This window comes from Canis lupus, chromosome 11 (genome assembly GCF_003254725.2).
Source record: "Canis lupus dingo isolate Sandy chromosome 11, ASM325472v2, whole genome shotgun sequence".
In the NCBI taxonomy this organism is placed as follows: Eukaryota; Metazoa; Chordata; class Mammalia; order Carnivora; family Canidae; genus Canis; species Canis lupus.
This window is the reverse complement of record NC_064253.1, coordinates 64,345,744-64,369,109: the sequence shown is the minus strand read 5'-3', so window position 1 is coordinate 64,369,109 and position 23,366 is coordinate 64,345,744. Positions and strand designations below refer to the sequence as shown.

Sequence of the window (23,366 nt, the reverse complement as noted above, 5' to 3'; positions counted from 1 at the left end):
GAATTAACCAAGGGCACATGTAGCTCCAACAATGGCACCCCACACTAACCCCTGCTTCTGCTGGCATTTCCTGTCAGAAATAGGTCTCAGCTGTGCGGTATTCTCGCAAAGCCACAGCACTCATGGGCGAACATTCCTCTGCAAAGCATCCTGTGCTGGGCGGCCATCACCCCCACTCCGGCCATGCTCTCTTGGGCCTCGTCCTGGGCAGTGGGGTCTCTGTGTGTTGTGTTTCCGGACAGAGAAGAGTCTGAGTGAGGCTGAATCCTTCTGCGCATGAAGGGTTGGTTCAGACAATGGATGCTGCAAGTGAGCCTGAGGGAAGCTTATATGGCATCTTTGCAAGAATAAACTCCTCTTTGATATGCTACACCGGTGTGCACACAGACTGGCTTAGGAGAATCATTAGCCATCACTGAGTAAGTGAGTCTCAACTGCGGATCATCCTGGCATCCTCTGAGGGCTTCCCACGTGAGAAGCAGCTGCACCAAGAATCAGGCGTGAGGGCTGGAGGGGCTATCACCAGGCTTGATCACCTGATCTGCTATGGGACCTCTCCATCTACAGGGCCCTAATAGGTACCATGCACCTCTCAAGGGCCTCCCACTATATGGTTGGATATCTACCCTACAGCATGACTTTTTGTTTCACTGACGTGCCCCCTACGTGATTTTGTGGCCTATAGTTGTAATCAGCCAATCCCATGCGTACCCTTCAAACAGGTTTCTTCAAGTGACCAACAGACAGAAATTTCACTCTATTTAAATCAATTAAGGGGATCCCTGGGTGGCGCAGCGGTTTGGCGCCTGCCTTTGGCCCAGGGCGCGATCCTGGAGACCCAGGATCGAATCCCACATCGGGCTCTCGGTGCATGGAGCCTGCTTCTCCCTCTGCCTGTGTCTCTGCCTCTCTCTCTCTCTCTCTCTCTGTGTGACTATCATAAATAAATAAAAATTAAAAAAAAAAAAAAAAAAACAACTACCCAAAGACCTCTTCTCGATCAGCCAGCCACTTGATGTGAGAGGGACACACTACATCACATTCAAACTGAGCTTTGTTTGATTAAGACTCTACTTTGCCCCTCTCTTCTCTTTTTAAAAAATTTTTATTCTACTTTGCCTCTTATTAAAAATTTTAAAATTTAAATTCAATTTGCCAAAAAATAAAAAATTCAATTTGCCAACATACAGTATAACACCCAGTGCTCATCCCATCAAGTGCCGTCCTTAGTGCCTGTCACCCAGTTACCCCATCTCCCCACCTGCCTCCCCTTCTGCAACCCTTTGTTTGTTTCCCAGAGTTAGGGGTCTCTCATGGTTTGTCTTCCTCTCTAATTTTTCCCCACTCAGTTCCCCTCCTTTCCCTTATAGTCCCTTTCACTATTTCTTATATTTCATGAATGCATGCTTGGCCTCTTAAGATATCCACACCTCACAAACTCTTGGACATGTCACAGTGGGCATGTGGTACTGGTCAAGACCTAAGCCACCATCTTCCTTTACCATTAATCTTCTACCCCTTTTCCAGGGGTTCTTCACTTGTGTTCCCCAGAATAGCAGCTGCAGCGGGGTACAACATCTCCTGGGAACTTGTTAGAAATGCAAGTTCTCAGGCCCCACCCCAGACCTACAAAATCAAACACCGGGAGTGAGGTCCAGCAACCTGTGTTTTAAGGAGCTCTCGGGGGTTCCTAATGCATTAAAGTTTGAGAATCGCCGTTCTGTATTTTACCTGGCCCAAAGGCAGCTGCCGCTATTACTAGAAGTCCTTAGTCCAGCTGGATCTCCCTACATTGTTTATTATGTGAGGCTGGTAATAAAATAAAATCATATAAGCACCCTGAGTGGTTTATGTGAGAGGCTCAGAATTATATACCTTGTTCCTAAAGATTCTTCTAGAACAGGAATTTCCCACCTCAAGGTACTGACTGTTTAAAATTTTTCTGTTAAATTTGGGAGAGCAATCATCCACCAAGATGTGAATGTTCTGGGTTACAATAATGTCAGTGATTACAAAGAATTCACTTAATATCAAAAGATACAGCAAATGCGCACTATTTTTCCAACAACCCAAACATTTGGACACCAAACTCACAAAGCCCTGGTGAAAATACACCCTGATTTTATAACGTTTTAAAACACCTAGGGGGTGCTGGAAGGAGCACTTCACAGCATCCTTACAAAGCCCAAATGAGTCCATGCATAGGAAAAACACATCATAAAGTTCAAAGCTCTACCTACATCTGGAGGTCACAAAAGGTTGACCTGTTGACCCAAAGGAATGTTGTGTGCATAAATTTTTTATAAGTTTTGAAACTAGTTCTTTGTTAAGTGGGAGTCTCACATTTTTAAAAAGCAGATTTCTTACTTCTCTTGAAAATGAGTGGATGTGACAACACAGAACTCACATTCTCACATGGTATAAATTCACTCTATCCCAACTGAGGAGTCGTGTCTGCTCTCCAGATCCCCACTGCTGCCCCCCAGCCTGCGTCACTCCCCGGTGTTAACACCGGCCCTGGAGTCTTTAAATTTGTAACTCCTCTCCACTATAAACAATCCTTTTCACTGTTATTGTTAGTATCTTCCTGCACAGGAAATGCTCAGTAGCTACTATATTCATCTGAAATTTCCCAGTTTGGCAAAAATGATTCGAGTTAATAGAATTCATCTTCCATTCTTTGTGTCCATTTTCTGTTTAAAGATCCATGAGTTATGCTTCGTCGACTCACTTATAACTAGAGAACTTTGAGTGCTTTCTGAGTCCTTGCTCTGAGAATGTCCCATGAAATTTCTCAAATAACTTTCACAACAATTCCATGAGGCGGGTATTATCATTATCCCCATCTTACTGATGAGGAAAACGAGGGACAGTGAGGTCATACGGATAAGAAGAGAATAGCCAGGACTTGAGTCACAGCTTCCGGACACCAGAAGACGTCCTTGAAACTGGCCAGATCGTGTGAGGCACTACCAGCCCTGGGGACCACTGTCTCCGTGCATCAGTGCCCATTTGCTGTCTCCGTCAATGTCACACCACATAATGATTATTGTCAAGCGAGTTGAACAACATTCCCAAAGAGATCAGGGATGAAATGCGGGTAAGTTCAGAGGACCAATAGCAGGGGTCCCAAAAGTGTTGAGCAGCCCCAAAGGAATGTAGAAGCACCAGTGCTGAGCCCTGGTTTCCCTTAAATAATGACAAATCATACCCCCAAAGCCCCCGTTTGGCTTTTTTAATGATGACTTCTTAATGAGCACTGCTATTATTTCTCAGGGTCCTTGCCAGAGCAGCTGCTCTTTGTCCCAAGAGGCCAAAGCTTGAAATACTCAGAGGTCCAAATAAGTGACCAAAGGGGTGTTTGACCCTTGCATGTGTTTGCGTAAGGCCTACCTCAGCACTCTCGGACCTGGCAATGACCCTTGAGCAATGAGACCTGGGTGGCACCTATCTCCTGGGTGGCCCTGCAGATTTGGCCGCGGTGAACATTTCCTCAGCACCAATATCCTGAGCAAACCATCAGTTGGGCCTTAACAGGAAATTCTAGAAGCAGGATATCACTCACATCTCTGAGATGGAGGAAGATAGCAACGAGTACTCAGGATCTTCGATTCTTCATTCCTTTGCCAGTTACCTGCCACTGAGACAGGTTTACAAGGGACATGCATAGGAATGGTCCCTACAAGAATCAGGGTTTGTTTTTGTTTTTTTTACTGTAGGGTTTGGGGTTTGGGTCTCTAAATCCTGGAGGGGTACCTGACTTGGGAAGCTGGACTGGACTGGATCACATGTAAATCGCAGCAAGGACTTTTGCCCAGGCTACGCAGACCCACCTAAGTGGCCTGGATCAAAGGCAGGCTGACCAGCCCCCCGGCCCCTGGTCCCATACTCTAACTCTGGCATTCGAGCCTTGTCATCTCTAGGCAAGAAGAGGCATTGAGACATGAATCCAAGGAAATGCCAGAAGTGTTTCTCAGCAAGTGAAGGGCAGAGGCAGCCTAAGCCACCCACCTATATCCAGACCTTCTCAGGACAGAGAATGGGATCTGTGTGAGAGTGTCAAGAGGAAGAGGAACCCAAAGTGAGATCCCCAAAAGGACAGATTTCATGGAGGCCCATCCAGGCTCACATACCCATGAATCCATCCCTCTCCTCCTGACCCCAGGACTCTAGCTTGAAAGGATGCATGTGGCAGCTCCCACCCTTATCAGGGTACCCCCTCCAAGCAAGAAATGCCACGAACACAAGGGATCGGGAGAGACTGGACTTAAGACAACTCTTTCACATCTCATTATGTGAGCTTGGATGTCTCTATCATCAACTTTAAAGTGAAGATAACAAGACCTGCCCCACAGAGCTCAAAATGAAGGTAACAACCACAGGTGTCTATAAATTGTAAACTGATATACAGATGCAAAAAAGATCATTTTTATTAATCCACAGAGTGGATTGTTATTACATGACAAAATTATCTAAAAATCAGGTGGGGTTGACCTTTCATATTTGTAGCACATGTGAGCATGCTCATATTGATCCCCGGTACAGGCCTGAGGCCTTGCCCACATGACTCTGGAGGTGTTTGCCCAAGATGACCTCTGCAACATGGAGTTATCTTCCCACATGCCCAAGGAAGACTCCTTCCTCTCGGATGTACAGACATAACAACATCCTCTCCCAAATTTGATTTCCATTGACACACGGTAGCTTCTTTCCCAAGGGAGTGTTGTTACTCATTCACTTAGAACATACGCCAGATATTTCCACGTGCTGAAAGCCAGCTTGGAAGACTCTCCAAAGCATGTGGGCCTCCTCGTTGGTCTGGGCCCTCCCAGAGCAACTGCATCAGTATGCTTCTCCCTTGTTGGCTCACCCTGAGGCTGTTGGAACGTCCTGCACAGTGTGCTCAGAGGCTGTGCTCATCTTGGGGGTAGCAGTTCAGGGCAGTAGTCAATAGAGGGGTTCCAGGGCCCTGAAGTGTGGATTCAAACCCTGTCTTTGATACTCTCTTTTAATATTGGGCTCTTCATCTATAACATATAAATAACAGAGTAGTTCCTACCTCATCACTTTATTACTGTTCAATGACATAATGTGTGTTAAAATGCACTTTGGTCCTTTTGCCGACTTTGTGCCTTTAGTTGTTGACTGAACTTCTTCATGCTTTTGGCTTTTCCTTTCTCATACTAACTGTTCCAAATAAATAATAATCAAACTAACGATAAATAAATCAATAAATACCTTCTACTAATTGGGAAGGTTAGTATGTTATATTTGATTTTACCCAGTCTTCAGGACTTGCTCCGATGTCTCCCCTCTGGGGAAGGTTCCACAACTCCATGAGGTTGGTTAACCTGTGCCACCTGAGTGTTCATTTGCATAAGTACTCCTGGCACTGAACAGTAGTTGTTTATGTGTGTTTCTCCTTCAGACTATCAACAACTGAAGGTTAAAAAAAATAATAATAAAAGCAGATCACACAGTGCCTTGCGGAATAGATAATGTTCAATAAATGGCAATTGCATTATTATACCCTGGAATTATTATCCACCTTCATTCTGCTACAGAGGCATTTTGCTATCTCCTCAAATTACCAATTGGGGAGTATCCCTACAGGAGGAAGGAGTGCCTGGGAGTAGAGAAAGTTGTCAAAGATGGACTTGCTCTTCTTTGGGCAAGAGGTAGGATGAGATCCATCTTTTCTCATTGATCAGTGTCTGGGTTCAAATGGAAGATTCAATTAAGGTACCAGGGTTTCTGAATATTTCATTCCCTTGAGGGTAAAAAAAAAAAAAAAAAAAGAAATCCCAGATGACCATGTGACAGATGGGTCACAGGACATCTGTCCTTTCAGGACCTAAGTATGTAGAAGGTAACATCTTTCCTCTGATGGCTGAAACTTAGGGATGTTGATAGTACCTTCCTAGAAGGCTCTAAGCACATGTTGAATGAATAGATGAACCCTCAGGTGACAACTCTGCACCCATGTATGAAGCCGCTAGAGGAACAAATGCCAGACACAGCCCTGGCCTTTAGTTAGAATTAAAGGGAAACATTTTAAAGGCTGTTCAGACTCTTTATGCTTCAGAGGTGTGTCTCTGAGCCTCACTGGGCAAGGCAGTGCTGTAGACAGAAATTGGGGGCTTGGGGACTGTCCCTCAATACCATCTAATGATGACCACATGCCATGTACTTCACCTGTATCATAGCTAAACCTTACAAGGAGCCCAGGGGTAGAATGCATGAGCTCATTACACAGATGAAAGAACAGTGGTCCAGACTAAAACTGCCCATGACCCCACAGACTAGGATCCTCCTCTATCTGCTCTTTTGGAGAGGAGCCCAAGCTGGTGAAGAGGTAAGGCCTTGTTCTCCTCCTCTTTCACATTTCCAGACTTCAGGAGTGCTAGGCTCTGGAAGGAGGCTTGGGGGCCCCTGCAGGTCCCCTGACAACTCTAGGAAGATGGCAGAGAGAGGCAGAGTTTGCCAAATTTGGAGAGTGTGCACTAGGCCAAAGCATAGATAGCATAGAACTATTTACTGATATGGTCACAAGACCCTCTGCCCTCTCCCATTTTCTTAAATCTTTCTCTCTCTCCCCCCACCCCTCTCTCTCTCTGTCTCTCTCACACACACACACACACACACACACGAGTCATTTCAATGTTAGTGTATCCAAACCAATAACAGCATATCTATTAATTGAGGCTGATATGTCATGAGAATCATCAGCATCTTCCCAGGTCCAGGGCAAATTCAATTCCACAACTGAATAGGCACAGGTATTTGTGTTTAGGCTTATCACACAAGAGAATTCCAAAAGGCTGGCTTGATCTTTCTGGAAAGTCCACTTGGCCCCTGCTGAGATTACCGAAGCCCATCTGGAAAGGGGTGGCCCTACTGTTAGCTGCTACTGGCTCCCCATTCAGAGAACAAGTCCTTTCATAAGCCTCAGCTGTCCCTCAGGCGTCCACTGAAAGCTGCTCACGCAAAGGCAGAAAATGTGACAACTGTTGGAAACCTTCACACAGTCTATGGCAGCAACTGAACGTTCTCTGGAATAGCCACTTACAGACGCTTAAAGCAGCCTATTCTTCAGTTTATATAAAACACCCACCAGCTACATGGCACCAAGAACTGAATATCTCCATTCTTACCAAGTTCATGACACACTGACCACACTCCTTGCCACTAGCTTTAGAAACCATAAACCACGTCATTAACCATCAAAATACACATTCACAGAGAGGAAGGGAAAAGACAAAAAAATCGGGGAAAAAAAAAAAAAAAAACAGCCTTCCTGAGTTCTGAAGTACCAAGTTCAAAGATTGCCCAACAGGCAAAAAAACAAAAAACCAAAAACCATAGCATTTCAACACTGCCAACAAATGTCCCTCTCACTTCAGTGGTCAAGTTCCCAAGACATTTAAAATTTGAAGACATTGATAAAGAGGGTCTCGGTGCCACGGGAACCATACCAAATGCTTCTTTTAAAGAGAAGGGCCTGTATGCACTTTCCCTATGAAGAATCTGTCCAAAGGATTCTGAAAACACTTTAATAGGCTTTGCTTCCAAAACATGACACACTACTCCTCCGACAAATTTATATGTGTTTCCAGAGAACTCCTGGACCATTAAAAAAAAAAAAAAAAAGAGTGCTTAGGTAGAAGAACGTCTGGAGATTCTTTTATGCCAATATGTTAACAGACCTTCTAATTGTTATTATTTCATACAGCAGCAGTAATCATTCCCTCATCTGCAAAGGAAATATATAATCCAGCTGCGGTGGCTCCAGTAAAAATACCACATCTGTAGATCATTGGCAACACTGTGGCAAGATTGCTCAAACCTACAGAGGCCCAGAAAGTTCTCTCTTTTACCCGAGATGCACAAGGGTACACTTTTCTCCAAGTGCGCGTGAACTTTGCCAAACCCGGCTGCTCCTCTGTACGCGGCAAACAGGTTTCAGATCGTCCAGCCCGGGGAGACGGATGCTCTGTTGGAATATTAGGTGCGCCCAGGGCCCGGCGGGTGGAAGAAGTGCCCGGGGCCCCTCCGGGGTGAAGGCTCGTGCCAAACCCCCAATGCAACAGGGGGAAATGAAGACCCCGGGCTTCAGGGAGCAGGGTGGACGGCGCGGGAAAGCTGGGTCCCCACTTAGGGGACGGGCAGCTTCCGCAGGAAGGGTGGCAGCCCCTGCTCCCTCCCGTGGGTGCAGCCAGGGTGCAGCCAGGGCAGCCCGGACCGCGGGGGGACGATCGCCCCGGAATCGCCCCCCACCCCCACGCGTCTGGTCTTTTCCCAAAGCCCAGTAGCAAGCATCTTCTTTCCAAGCCGGTCTTCACGCCCAAGTCCGCAGCCCAAAGCGCGCCCCGGGGGCTTCCACCCACAGCCTGTCGCGTAAGGAAAAGCAGCGCAGCTGAGCCTCGGCGACCTCGGCGCCCGCAGGGACCCATGCACGCCCTGCGGCTGCTTGCGCTGGAACGTCGAGGGCCCCGAAACCCCCCGGGGTCCCCTGCCCTCCCAGACAATAGAGCAAGAAAATAAAATTGGAAGCGGACTTACTGCTATGGCTTGCAGCCTTTCCTTGTGCAACTCCGCCTCTGCCATCCTGGAGAAAGGCACCCGGGGACGGGGGTGGAAAAGAAAGAAAAACAAAACACACGCTGTGGTCAGCCAGGGAGACGGACGCGCCCCGGGGTGGGGTGGGGGGCTGGGGTGGGGGGGCCGCCCGGGGGGCCGCTCGCTGCGGGAGGCGGGAGGACCTGCGCGCACGGCCGGCTCGCGGGCTCAGCTCGGGCCCCCGCGCGCCCCGCGCCGACTGCAGCTCCGGGCCGCGGCGGCCGCGCCAGGCGGGGACGTGGGCCGCTGGCGGCCGCCGGGAGGGCGCGCCCGCCCCGCGCCGCTCCTCCGCCCTGACGTCTCGGCGCCTCGCTCCGCCCCCGGGCTGGGGGGACCCGCGGCCGCCGCCCCCGCCCCCGCCCCCACCCCCACCCCCACCCCGGCGGGGAGCGCGCGGCGGGCGGGCACCGGGGGGCACCGGCGGGGAAGGGCGGCCTCGCGCGCCGGCCTCGGGGGGCAGCGCAGGGCTCCTCGCGGGGCACCCGCTCCGGGGGCGCGCCCTTGGAGCCTCCGCGCAGGCCAGCAGGGACTCGCAGGCCACGCGCCTACCCACTCTGACCTCAGTCTCCCCACCTGAGAAATGGAACGAGCTATAACGTAGAAGGGTGCTTGGCAAAGGGCCATCTGTCCCTATCCCCATCCCGTGCCCCCCCCCCCCCTCCAACCCCGAGTCTTCCCTACAGGCCTGGGCACCAAAACGCTCCACCTGTTCTTTCAGGGCAACCGAAGTGCATCTTCCGTGAGCGGCGCCGGGCTGGGCTGCATGTGGGAGCGAGCGGGGAAGACCCAGTCCAAGAGGAAATAGATGCTAAATGCGAACAAGAGACCTCTGACCCTTCAGCGGGGACTTGCTGGAACTCCTCGCAAGGAAACTCGGCTCCATAAAATGCCGCGATAACAACCTAACCCCTTCAGACCCTTGATAATTCTATAAACGCAGGACTCGAAAGGCATTTTAAAAGGTATGCACACCAGATTTCCCCCAAATCACCTCTTTCCTGGGCAAATTCTTGCAATTCGACTAAATTGCCTTTTTAACTCTCACAGAGGTTTTACCTGTCACTTGATGAGCAATTACTACTCTGCCCGAAGCCCGAAGTAGTCACCAAAACCTGATTGATTGTTTTCTCTTCCTTTTCATAAGAGGGGTGTGGGTGGAGCTATTTGTGTCATAAATCCAAGCCAATGCCAGATTGGACATCCCACTCCAGTACATCCAGAACTCCTACTTTCTGGCCAAGATCTATCCCTTTCTTCACACACTCCATTTTCTCCTCACTTCCGGCACCAGTTCCCACAGGTCAAGTTCTTACCAGGGTGTTTGCTCACAAATAAACCAAGCTGTTCTTGCTTCAGCGGAGTGACTGTGTACCCAACAACAGGAGAGAATAACATGATGGGAAAAGTGAGGCCCATGAGGTTGAGAGCCTCAGCCAGAGTCATAAAGCTGAGATTTAAACTCAGAGCAGACTCTTCCAGAGCCCATGCTCTTCCACCCCTCAGCACCAGGCTCGGCCACTGAGAGAGAGGTAGGGCAGGCCCCTGTAATTAAAAGTAATGAACAGGAAATGGCCTTCCCCTGCCACAGCTATATAGACATTAAAAAGGAATAGAGGAGCACAACAATGTAAATGGACTTAATGTCACCAAGCTGTACACTTAAAAGTTGTGTAAATGGTAAATTTTATGCCATGTATATTTTACCACACACACACACAAAAAGTTTTTCAAAGGAGTCATAAGAAGGGGTGGGAGAAGAACCTGGGCACCCATTGGAAATGAGCAGTTGGAAAACTCTGAATCGCAGGAAAGAGGAATCAGGATTGCGGACACATTTTTGAGCGTCATCTATTTTGAGATGATAGCTAAAGACATGAGAATGGCCAGAGTGAGAAAAAAAAAAAAAGAGCAAGAAGAGGAGAAAGCCCAGCAAAGGAGTCTGAGAAAGTGTCAGCTGAGAAATAGAAGGAAATATCAGGAGGGATGATTGTATCAAAAGCCACAATAGGAGGAAAGGGGTTTTCGAAAGGGTCAGATGCTTCTGAGAGATCAAGAAGGATGCAGACTAAGAAGCGGTCATTGGCTTGAGCAGTCAGGAAGCTAGAGTGGCATTGGGAGACCCGTGTGTGTGTGTGTGTGTGTGTGTGTGTGTGTGTGTGTGTAAAGTCAGGCTGGAAGTGATTACAGGGAGTTGAGAATGAATGAAAGGTGGAGGGAAAGCCTTCATGAGTATAGACCACTCCTTTGGATGCAAAAGACGAAGATGGTTGGTGGAATGGGAAGGTGGTTTATGGGAAGCAGGATCAAATTGAAGAGTCGTTAGGTCAGATAAGACTTGAAATGTTTCCGGAATGAAGAGAATTTTGGCATCAGGGAAGTGAGGCCAAAGACACAGTCAAAGGGGAGATAAGTATTAAGTCTCAGATTAGACCATGGACTGGTAGCCAATTTAGCCTTGGAAAGAAGGAGAAATTAAGCAGGGCAGGAGGATGGAATGGGTAGAGATTAGAAGAAATTTTGAGTTGAAGGACAGAAAAGTTGAGTGAGTGTACATCAGGTAGGTTTGTTTTCCCATTTAGGGATCATTGGTTGAGACTAATGGGGTGGGGGTGAAGGACTTCAGAAAAAACAGAAATGGTTTGTAGAGAGGCTGTGGAAAATTGCAAAAATTAAGACATGGTTCCCACCCAGAAGTCTGCATCAAAATTGCCTGGAGTACAATTCCCTGAACATGTACAGAAACAAATTCCTATGGGGTGAGGTAGGGGTTAGGGACGGGGTTAAAACCATTGTACTGCGTTTACTAGGAGTAGACAAAAGACTCATGACCAATTGTGTGTACCTCCTCAGTGGTTTTAAACCACCTGAGACCCATGATACACAGGGGTTGTGGGTTTAGTCAGTGTTGAGGACTGTCAAGGCAGATATGGCAAAAAGTCAAAGGGAAGAAGAGATTCAGAATGCTGGGGGTTTTGTCCAGGTGGAAGTGGAGCAGTTTCTTTCATATTTTTCAGTTGTCTAATTTGTGAACCCCTTTCCATCTCTGGGGAATTCCCATTTTACAAGCCATAGTGACAGAGCCACCTCTTACCGTAGAAGCTGGGAAATGCCAGACACTTGCTTCCCCAGATTCCCTAGAAGCTACAATATGGTGTGCAATCTGGGCTCAGTCAGGCATGAGCACCTGCCAAGGATCTTGAAGACACGGCATCTGAAAATTCTTTCAGGCTGGCAGCTCACCTTTGGTCCTGCCCATGGTCCAAGCCTCCTTCTCTAGCCTTCTCAGCTCTTCTGTGAATATACCTTCAATTCATGCCTTCTCCGCTCCTATCAACTAGAATCTTTCTGTTGCTTGTGACCAAGAACACTAAGGAAACAGGAAGGCTTGTGAAATGAAATGAATGGGTGATGCTTGGCCACAGCAGAGGTAAAACATTTTCTTCTCTTCCAGCACTCCTCCCTTCAAATCTCTAAATTTTAGCATTTGAAAATTATTGAATCCATTATAAACACAGATATATTTAACACAAATTATGCCATTTCTTTCATAAACTTTTATTGTGTAGCTATCCATCACTAGACTTTAGGCTATGGCTTGGTAGTACAAAGAATTCATAGTCTAGTGCTAATATTGGTGACTTTTTGCCCTCCACACATTTAAAATCTAGAAAGATCCATTACAATGGTGCATAATGTGTGTAACAAACCCCTAGTTCTTGCTGGGACATTAAATTGTGTTGTATAAGCACTACCCGCGCTGTTTAATGGTTTTTCGGATGGATGCTGCATTGCAAAGCATTACATGGAGAGAATACCAAATGCTGGATTTGCAAAATAGACGTTTTATTAATAAAAGATTCAGAGTCTATTCTAGAGCATGAGTCTTTGGGGAACCACAGATGACCATAGCCCACTCCCCTGTGGGGGCAACAGGAGCTCTGTAAACTGAGAGGGAAATGACTTGCCAAGACCCCTTGAGTGAAAAGTCTTGTTAAGCAGCAGTCTCGGAGTGTGAAATTTCAGAGTAACTTGAAGCTTTCTCTTGACAAAAGTAATTTTAAAAGGAATGCCTGGGGCCTCCAAAATGTTTGTATTCGTAGGAGCTCTGTTTTGCCTTTTAGGGTCTTTTAGAATAAGTGGTCATTCAAAACATATGTGATGGCTCTGCACAGAATCAAAAGGAGGGGAACAGTGGTTGGAAGCTTTTGGCTCCTTTGGTTGTGAACAATTTGGGAAAGTTGATGGGATTTCAAGTATGCGCTGTGTTTCCCTAGAGGATTCAAATGAAAGATCCATCTAGAGAGTCTCCATGGGGCAAAAAAGAGAAGTTAGTAAACAGGACCAGCTAAGATTAGGCTGGATGTCACTTAAGGCATCTCTTAACTAGGCTCTCTACATAGTAGATTCAAAAGGAGCAGCTGGAAATCTATCCAGAAACGACTATTAGCATTTCAGTTTGATGGCTTCCTTTTCTCTTAGTTGGCTTTGGCAACGTCAGCGACTGATGATGTGCGTCGTGAGGGGAAATGGGGGTGTATGGGGAGAGTATACGGGCATTAGAGCGGGGTTATTGGGGATCACTTTACATTTGCTTTGCTTGATATGCACATGTCGGTTCATAATAATCTTGTTACTGATAAAAATTTCGGGAAGTGTGATTAGGAGGTGGTAGGCGGGCGTGACACACATAAAAGGCATGAGCTCTATGGACAAGAGTGACTCCCAGCCCTGAGACTCACCAACTGTACCACGTTTGGTCCACACGTTCCTCATCTTTAAATGGGGGAGAATAACTCTAATCTTATGGGGATATTGTGAGAAATCAGGATATCAAGTATAAAATGCTCACGAGTGGCCACAGTAGCTGCTCCAGAAATGGAAGGTTCTAATTGTTGCTTCACTAAAAATGTCATAAAGCATACCAAGTGAGTGACTTGATTTTATCCACCCTTTTATGTAGGTGTTTTTGTTTTTGTTTTGTTTTGTTTTGTTTTCAGAGGGAGAGAATGAACTATCATTATTCTTAAAATTCCTCACATTAGTAGCTACTTCTTCTTTCTCATCTTTTAAAAGGGAGGATCCTGCTCTGGGTCATTTATTGTCTAGAAATTTCATCACCAGACTCTCTTTTTTAATGATTCTTCGACACCTACAGTCTTATCTTTTGGAGTGAGTCAATTTAATAATTATATATAAGAAGGAATGAGAAGGGATTCTTAAGAAGAGGTGGATGACGTTCTAGGAAAAGATGGAAAGCATGCTTGATTTTGGAATGTTTAGAGAGCTACATACCTACGTATTAAATATGCTCCTTGGCGGAGGTGATTCTAGGTATGGGTATGAATTAGCTACAAAGTGACAAAGTCTTTGGGGAGGCCAGCCTGGTTATGTAATGCCAGTAGACACAATTGGGTCATTGGCTTCTCAGGGAGCTTAGGGGCCAGTCTAGTTTGCCTTAGTACAATGACCACGATGTGCCCTGTCAGCGTGGAATCCCTGTTTGCAGTGTGGCCATCGACACTTTCATTGTTAGCCATGATTCGATAATGCCGTACACATTCTGCAAGTCAGCACTGCTGACAGGAGAGAGAGATGTCCTGTGGGGTTGGCAGTGAAGGGACAATGGCCTCTCAGTCCTGTGTGCCCTCCTGGTTGGAGAATGGGTAATGAAATTGGGAAAGCTCTGCTTCAGCTCCTACCATCTTTGGATGCTGAGCCCTCCCGACCCCCTTTGGAATGTCTGGGGTCTTAATCCCATGTGCCCAGCCCTTGGCCACCAGACACTAGCAAATGTTCCCTAAACATAACTCTACCAGATGGGGCCTCCTGGACACACTACCTTCCCCAAGAGCAGCTCGAGGTAGAGTGGAAAGAGCATAAGACCAAGTGTCAACTTAGGTCCTAATCCTAACTTTGCCACTTACCATGTAAACCTCAAACAAGTCACTTAACTGCTCTGAGCTGAGGCTTTCTGTTTGTAAACTGGGAACAGAGATAGCTAACTACCTCACAAGGTGCTTGTGAGGATTAAAGGAGCTCACGAATGAGAAAGGTTTCTGAGAACTATGAATGCTCTGGAAGCATGAAGGTCAACATTGAGATGGCTGACTTCAAAGTTATGGACGTAAGGACAGAATGGTCAGCGGGGAAATGTCTGCAGGTCTGCACAGCACTCTGTAGCGCCCACAGTCTCAGCCCTTTGGGAGAAAAGACTCTGCTAGGACATAAGACAAAAGAGGCTTCCGAGTTTCTGCTGGGCCCCTAAGACAATCTGATCCATAAATGAAAATGACCACCAACACCTAGGGCTCTCATTGACTTCTAGATGTTCCTCAAACACTCAGGTGATTTCTGCTTTCTCCCGTCTGAAGACAAACAGCCCCACCTTCTGATCTACATATTTACTTAGTTTAACTAAACTCAGAAAAGGGTGCAGGGCTCTGAGGATAGGATGGAAAAAAAAGCAGAGAGAAGCCAGAATGAAGGAAACAGAAAAACGTGGATCTCCTGTGCCAATTGTGTATGTGTCAAGCCCATATTTGAAAGCTACTTGATCTGTGTTTACACGAATGTGTTCTCCTTTCTGCATTCATTCAGAGCTAAATTTATCCCACTAGAGGGGAAGGCATACTTGGGGGGGGTGGAGGTGGTAAAAGAGCCGACACAGAGGCGTCTGCCTGACTGGGAGCCAGGAGCACTGGGGGAGCTCCAGCAGAGGGAAGATCGCCCCTCTGGAGGCTCCAAGGATGGAGTCCCTAGTGACTTGACAAAGGGACATGTTTTCATTAGAGCAGATGCGCCCTTCATTGCTGAGAAGGGTGTGAGCACCAACAAGACTTCAGAACTTGTATGTCAGAGAAAAGCAGCTCTCTGACTCCCAGGAGCTTCCAGTTCTGGCCCAGCCCTTCAGGGAGTGGACACTCAGCAGCTCTCCAGGCCTCCCCAGTGTCTGTACCTCCCCCCCCCCCCCCGCCCCCCAGGAAAAGTAGCGGGGAGGCTGCAGGGCCACTTCTCATGCAAAGTTGAGCTTGCCTTCCATTGTGGTGTCATTCTAGTTATTTGACTTTCCTGGGACAGCTTTCTTGGGGTGGGGGTTAGAGGAGGGGGAGGATGTTGCATTCGTGAGCTGTGTGGCATTAAGAGCTGTGCACCCATAACTGATATAAGATTGTTTTGCCCCTGCTGGGACTCAGCAGCCTCTTGTCTGTCCTTTATGATTTCTCTCCTTGCCACTCAACCGCTACCTCTAGTCCTCTAATTCCTTACCTAAGTCAAGCCCTTGCTAGGCCATGCGTTGCAAGTGGACGAGTCATTGCAATTGAGATAGGTTTTCCTATGACTAGAGAGTTCTCTGCTAGAAGTGAAGATTTCCCTATAGGGCAGGCAATCAGCTTCCATCTGGGACTCGGTCCCGTTCATCTGTGGAAACTTCTCTTTGTTAGGATGGGGGAGGGGAGACTCCTCCGATTCTGGGATGGGTCTCCTTTATTTGAGACTCAGCTAAGTCACCCCAGCATCTTGTCAAAGCTTTACCCTGTGTATAGCCTCTCCTACCCTCTACTCCTCCCCAGAGAACTTGACACCTTCTTCATCTGTTTGTCCCACTCCAAATTTGGTGCTTTCTCATACCATATGCTATGTCTGGAATGTAGCCTCCCCCTCACTTTTCTAACTGTCCTCTTGTGAGCTCCACAGAGTTCCAGAAATCCCAGCCCCTCAGGGTATGCCTGGCGGTCCCTTTGGGAAGGAAAACTGGTTATCCCTCCCAATTCCTAACATAGTGTGATGTACACATTGATTGCTTGACTTGTCACTCTTTCAGTTCACTTTAGAAAAAAATAAATAAATAAATAAAAAATAAAATCATGAAGTCAGACCCTGAAAGAGACCGTAGCTTAATCAGCATCGCTCAGGCCACCATGATGGTTGCTTGGATGTAACAAAGCGACTTAAGTTGAGAGGAAGCATGGGTTGGACAAACCCGGTCTTAAATCCCAATTTTACCACATAATGACCTTGAGAAATTTATTTGACATGTTTGAGCTTATGTTACTTTATCTATAGAATGGGAAAGATACTATAATCCACTTTATGAGATTATTGTGACAATCAAATGAGGTAATATATCCTAAGCTCCTGGCATACTGTAGGTGGTCAGTGAAAACTCTTTTATTATTATGAGCATAATCTTATTTATTCATTGATATCTGTATCACTCTGGATGTGTTTTCCATAGGTGTGCCTGTGTTTGAGTGAAGGCTCCTGAGTTGCTTGTCTGGCCTGGCACCAGGCACTGTGGACTGCAGACACTGTGTGTCCTCCCAAAATTCAGATGTGGAAACCCTAATCTCCATTGTGATGGAAATGGAGCCTTTGGGAAGTAATAAGGCCATGACAGTGGAGGCCTCATGATGGGATTAGTGCCCTTAGAAGAGGAGACACTAGAGAGTTAGCTTTCCTCTTTCCACCGTTTGAGGACACAGCGAGAAGAGAGTAAACCAAGGAGAGGTTCCTCACTAGGAACCCAATCTATCTGCACCCTGTTCTTGGACTTCAGCCTCCAGAACCATCAGGAAAAACCGTTTGTTGTCTAAGCACCCTATATATGGTAACTTGTTATAGCAGCTCACAGCCGTCTAAGATGCCAGGTATGCCTATATGGCCCTTCGGACTGGAGCAGCTTGTGAATGCTCTAGACACTAGAGTTTGCTAGCCAAGGTCTTTTGATGCTGGGCAAACTTTTTTGTGACATTTTGGCTTTGCCAAATTCTGCGCATATCATGAGAGACTGAAGGAGATGGAAGTGCAGAGTGTTCTAAAGTGATTTATGTTACCACCTTGAACAATGATTCTAGGTTCTACAGGAGGGCAGATCAGAGAATCCTTTTGGGAATCTGGTAGGAGCCACGAACTGTCTTCTCAGGGAAATGTTATGTGCATACAACATTTTGTAAACAATTTCTGAGCTTTGGGAAAACTTTTCAATTCTTCCATGGATACTTTGAGAAGTACCAATGGACATCTGGTTTTAAAAAAAAAAAAAAAATCTCTTCTCTGGAACCTAGAATATCAGAAAAATTGAGAAAGCAGATTTATCTCCAAGATCCAGGAAGCTCACCCGGGTTATTAACACAAGAGTGACAAAGGTCTGGTAACTCTGCTCAGCTTCCCCATCCCCCTGACCCGGACCACAGCTGCCCAAGCTACCTTTAGTAGCCGCCTTCCTTTGTTCCAACTCACAGCTCTTGGCAGAGAAAAGGGGGCCAGCGAGCCCCCTCCCCACACCTGAGCTACCTGTACTGTCTCTTTCCTAATCCACAGCTTTCTCTGACCAATGCCTACCCAGCCTTTAGGCCTAGAGAGCTCTTCACTTGTTCTCCCCAGAAAAGATCTATCTCGCACCTGCATAGAGTAGGTAACCTTTCAATCTATTCTTGCCTCCCACAATTAGCTTGAAACTGCTTTCTATCCTAGGTAGAAACGATAAAAACAAAACAAAAATAGGTATCAGGACCCTGCATCTGAAAAGAATAATAAAATGATTTGTCCACATCACTCCTCAAATAGCATTAGGTTCCACCTCATTAGGCACCATTAGGGATAACTTGCAATATTCAAAATCCACTTTCCAAGGCTGGCTCCACTTTCCTGCCACCACCACTGCTGAGTGAAGTCATTTGACTTCCAGTTTGGAACTTCCAGCAAGAATTCAAGCTTGAACCAAAACCACTGGGTTCTCCAACTTCCAAGGAAAACAGTCCATCGCTGAATTAAAGACACTGTTAGGTTGGATGGAGCCAAAACAAATGGAGCGGCCTTTTCCTTAATAAGGGGGAAGCAGCCTTTCCAAGGTGGTGAGGCAAGCAACAAATGAGTGTCAGATTTCAAACCCCAGCACCCTGGAAAGCCAAGCAAATGATACTGTCTTTTAGGATGACTTCAGAGCAGCCTGAGGTTTGCCCTCTGAACAAGTGAGGGCCTAAACTTCATAGTCCCATCATTTATTTTATTTTTTTATTTTTTTTATTTTTTTTAAATTTTTATTTATTTATGATAGTCACAGAGAGAGAGAGAGAGAGGCAGAGACACAGGCAGAGAGAGAAACAGGCTCCATGCACCGGGAGCCCGATGTGGGATTCGATCCCGGGTCTCCAGGATTGCGCCCTGGGCCAAAGGCAGGCGCCAAACTGCTGCGCCACCCAGGGATCCCCCATCATTTAAAAAAACACTGTGACAGCCCTGGTCTGTAGAGGAAACCTTTATTTGGTAAGACTATGACCACTGTTGGGGGGGGAAAAAAATGGGCGAAGATACACTTTTGTCATTTTACTCTAACCCGAGTATAAACCACTATTTTCCTGAGTTATAAGAAAGCAGAAACAAATTGATTTAAGTGAAAAGCTGAAAGTTTCCAAATGTCTTTCTAAGTAAAATAAAGGTTTAGAATTGAGTACTGGAGAGAATAGTTTGAACTGAAGGGTAAAAGTCTGGTTTTCTTTGAAATTTAATAAACATTTACACGATGCTTATTCTGTCCCCGGATCCCTTCTAAGTGTTTTGCAAACATAAATCGATGCAATCCTCATAACAGCCCTACTAGGGCTGCACTATTACTATACCCACTTTACAGACAAGGACACTAAGACACAGAGAGCTGCCTCCAGTCACACAGCCTTTAGGTGGCAAATAGTAATAATATCAGGTAATAAGCTTGTGCTGTTGGAAGCTTACACCTGCGTGGGGCTATTGCGGTGTTGGGAGGATTTAACTGTATTATAAATAAGATGCAATTGAAAGAGGTAAAAGTGATTTCTTTCCTTTTGAGATCCTTGGAATATCATCCTCTGAAAGGGGTAAGATGTCAGATAACAACCATAAAAAGGGCAGTCAACTAAGCAAATTTCTTCCACCGCGCCTTTCTTTATTTTTCTACCCCTCCCTCCCTTGCCTGCCTGCCTGCCTTCTTTCTTTCCTTCCTTCCTTCTTCCTTCTCCCTTTCTTCCTTGTTCCTTCTCTCCTTCCTTCCTCTTCTTTCCTTCCTTCTCTCCTTCCTCCTTCCTTCCTTTCTTCTTCCCTTCCTTCATTCCTTCCTTTTCCTTCTCTCCTTCCTTCCTTCTCCCTTCCTTCCTTGTTCCTTCCTTCCTTCCTTGTTCCTTCTCTCCTTCCTTCCTCCTTCCTTCTCTCCTTCCTTCCTCCTTTCCTTCCTCCTTCCTCCTTCCTTCCTTCTCTCCTTCCTTCCTTCCTTCTCTCCTTCCTTCTCTCCTTCCTTCCTTCCTTCCTTATTCCTTCTCTCCTTCCTTCCTTATTCCTTCTCTCCTTCCTTCCTTCCTTCCTTCCTCCCTTCCTTATTCCTTCTCTCCTTCCTTCCTTCATCCTTCCTTCCTTCCTCTTCCTTCCTTCCTTCCTTCCTTGTATTGAGCATGCACTTCTCACCAAGCATTGTCCCAGGTTCTGGGGATCTGCAGAGAACAAGGCAACCTTTTCACACTTCCATTCCAGGCAGGGGAGAGAGACTTTAAAGGCAGGAAAATCTACAACATAACTTCAGAAGTGTTCTGAAGGAAACTAACCACACTAAGGGGAGAGCGTGGTATGGGGATGAAGAAGTGACATTCAATCAGAGAAACCTGAATGGAGCGAGTGACAGAGCCATGCAAATACTGAGGGAAGAGTGTCCCAGGCTGAGGGAACAGCAAATGGAAAGCCTCTGTGCTGTGACATGACTTTGCTCAGCATCTTGGAGTGGCAGCAAGGGGACCAGTGTGGCAAGGGCAGAAGAAACGAGGTGACAGTTGTGGGAAAAGAGGCCAGCATAGCCTTGGGAGGGTTCAGACGGGGTGTGAAGGGGTGTGTTTATATTTTAAATGATCGTTCTGGCTGCCATCAGGGAGGGAGGAGGGATGCAAGAAGATGTGAGCAGGAGACCAGCTGGAGGTTTACAAGAGAGAAGATGGAAGGTAACAGTGGTAGACAGAATAATGGCCTCCAAAGACGTCTATGTGCTGAGCCTGGAACCTGTGACTGTGGTACCTTATGGGACAGAATGAACATGGGTGGGCACTGATGGAACCATCACAGGGTCAGACCCAGGGAACCTTCCCTTCACTCCAGTTAGTGACAGGGGACTGAGGACAGGAGACATGACCCCTTGGGTTCAAACCCAATGATATCATTTCTCCAAGATCAGATCCCTCCACTGCAACATGAAAGTAACAGTGCCTAGCCCATTCAGGTGTCTTGAGGGCAAAAGGAGACAGTCCATGTGGAGCCCTTGGCACAGCCCCTGGCAGGTACTAAGCATTCTGGTAAGGAGTCCAGAGCAGTGGTTAAGAGCGTTGGCAGGATAGGATATTTGGCTCAAATACCAGCTCCATATTTATTAGATGGGGGACCCCTGGCAAGGCACTTACCTTCCCTGTGCCTCAACTGAGTAACTTGAGGCTAATAATATCTACCTTATGGGGCACACAGAAAGGTGTGTGTTGACTTTTACTCTTCTAGTGATGAGGGTGATAAATAATGCATGCCTTCTACAAAGACATAATTAGTATCGACTCTAGATCTTAGGAATCATAAAATATGAAATGAAAATCTAAAGGACTGGTTTGCCACGTAAACAGCAAGAGTCTTTGTAATCAGGTATTTAAGTGGCTCATAATTTTGCCTAATCAACATGCAACAAAAAGATGATGTAACAGTAGGTTCATGCGTGGTTAGTGAAGATGCTCCGAGCTTCGCCTTCAGGGTGGTTTCATGATGCTGTGAGTCCTGTCATATGCCATATACTCAGGCAGTGAGGGCCTCCCCGACAACTTAAAACTTGGATGGGGCTGCTTTGAAGAAACCACAATGAGTCTGCTGGATGCCAACACAAGTCTTGGAGGATTAACATCCCCTGCCTGTCAGTGGGCTCTGATTTTCACCTTACTCCTTCTCCCCTGCCCAGTTTGACAGTAGACCCTTGAGTCACCACACCTGGAACCAAGGGCCAGGGACTTTGGCATTTAATGGTGTTTGGAAAACCCTCGAGTCACTTGTGCCAAAAACAGAGGCAATAATACTATTCTCACTCAGCTCAGCAGTTTAGACACACACATAAATGGCCCTTTTATGGGTAAAACGATGACCCCGAGCTCTGAAATCTGAAGAGCTAAGTGCTAAGTGTGTGGCATTTCCTTAAATGCCTCCTGAAAGGACTCCTGGGACAGTAATGAATGTTCATTTGACATATCTTATCGGAGAAGTGAGAGAGACTGCCTGCATCTCCTTCCAGGGTTTGGCTGGGTTAATGACAAATGGGGGCGGGCGGGGGGGGGGCGGGGAACATGCGGGGGGAGCCTCCAGACAGAGTGTGGCACTAGGCATGGGCCAGGCCTGGGTGGAACCAGGAACCACGTGGCCTCCATCACAGTCACTCCCTGTGTTGACATCGAACCCTTGACCCAGCTGTGCGCTGTGTCTTCTTGGGCTCAGGGCTGGTCCTCACAAGTGGGGCCTGTGGACACCAACATCGGCGTCATGGTTAAAATGCAGATTCTCAGCTAGCCTGAAACCTACTGAATCAAAATTTGCCTTTTTGGGGGGCAGCCCCGGTGGCCCAGGGGTTTAGCACTGCCTTCAGCCCAGAGCATGATCCTGGAGACCCGGGATCGAGTCCCACATCAGGCTCCCTACATGGAGCCTGCTTCTCCCTCTGCCTGTGTCTCTGCCTCTCTCTCTCTCTCTCTCTCTGTGCCTTTCATGAATAAATAAAATAAAATCTTTTTTAAAAAAATCTGCCTTTCTGTAAGATCCCTTGGTGATTTGTGTACATGTTCAAGTTGGAGAAGCGTCAGTCTAGGGCCTGCTGGGTCTCAACCATGACAGTGCAGTAGACTCGGGATGCTTTAAAATAATACCCCTCCCTGACACCCACTCCAGAACAACTCTGCCTAGATCTGTTTTCAAATTTCTGAGGTGATTTTATTGTGCAGCTAGGATTAAGAACCACTGATCTAAAATCTCCTTGATGATGATGATGATGACAGTGACAAGGACAATAATGATTGCAAGGAGCCTTAGCACTTCCATATCTCAGACTCTTCTTATCACTGTATTCATTCACTACAGTCCTAGGAAAAGGTACTATATTTTCCCTACTTCAGAGATGAAGACTTAAGAAACTATCTAAGATCATACAGAGAGGATTTGGCAGAGACAGAATTTGCACTTTTAACCTCTTCACAAATCACCGAGCCTGTCCCATGCTGACTTTATCACAATCTCCAAGGGTGGGGCCTAGGGATCTGTATTTTAAGCTTATGCACCAGTCAATCTTTTTCATATGAAAGTATAATATGCGAGAACCACATTTTATCTAGTCTCATAGTGGTTTCTTTAATTTAGGACCTTGAAAATTGAGAAGAATCAGAGTACTCTGGGGAGCTAAAATGAGTTTTCACAGCAGTTACCCTGGGTATCATGAAAAGGACTGTTTATATACATAGTTGTTGATAATTTATACTACACAGATAGAAGTCATAACTAGCCATTCCCTCCTCTAATAACAGATCAGATCATCTAATTGCAGGTGGCCTCAGTTTTAGTTCAGGTTTTTCCCTGTGTTTCCACATAATCCATGACTCAGTTTTCCTTGTCTCAGTTATTATTCATCCAGCCAGCCAGGCAGCCATTTGTCCATCCATCCATCCATCCATCCATCCATTCAACCATTCGTCTACCCATCTATCCATCAATCTGTCTATCCA

At 46.6% G+C, this 23,366-nt stretch overlaps 1 protein-coding gene across 9 annotated transcripts in view; it reads right to left on the bottom strand.

Moving 5' to 3' along the window:
* PALM2AKAP2 (PALM2 and AKAP2 fusion) overlaps positions 1 to 23,366 on the bottom strand; it is a 460,195-nt gene that overhangs the window by 321,184 nt on the left and 115,645 nt on the right. For 6 of the 9 annotated variants that reach the window (XM_049116365.1, XM_025432731.3, XM_025432733.3 and 3 more), the window contains one exon: positions 8,563 to 8,608. In XM_049116365.1, the coding sequence (XP_048972322.1) occupies positions 8,563 to 8,608 (46 nt within the window). Of the gene's footprint in view, positions 1 to 8,562; positions 8,706 to 9,325; positions 9,342 to 23,366 lie in introns of those variants that run through there. The other 3 variants (XM_025432735.3, XM_025432732.3, XM_035697248.2) reach the window with 2 other exon arrangements.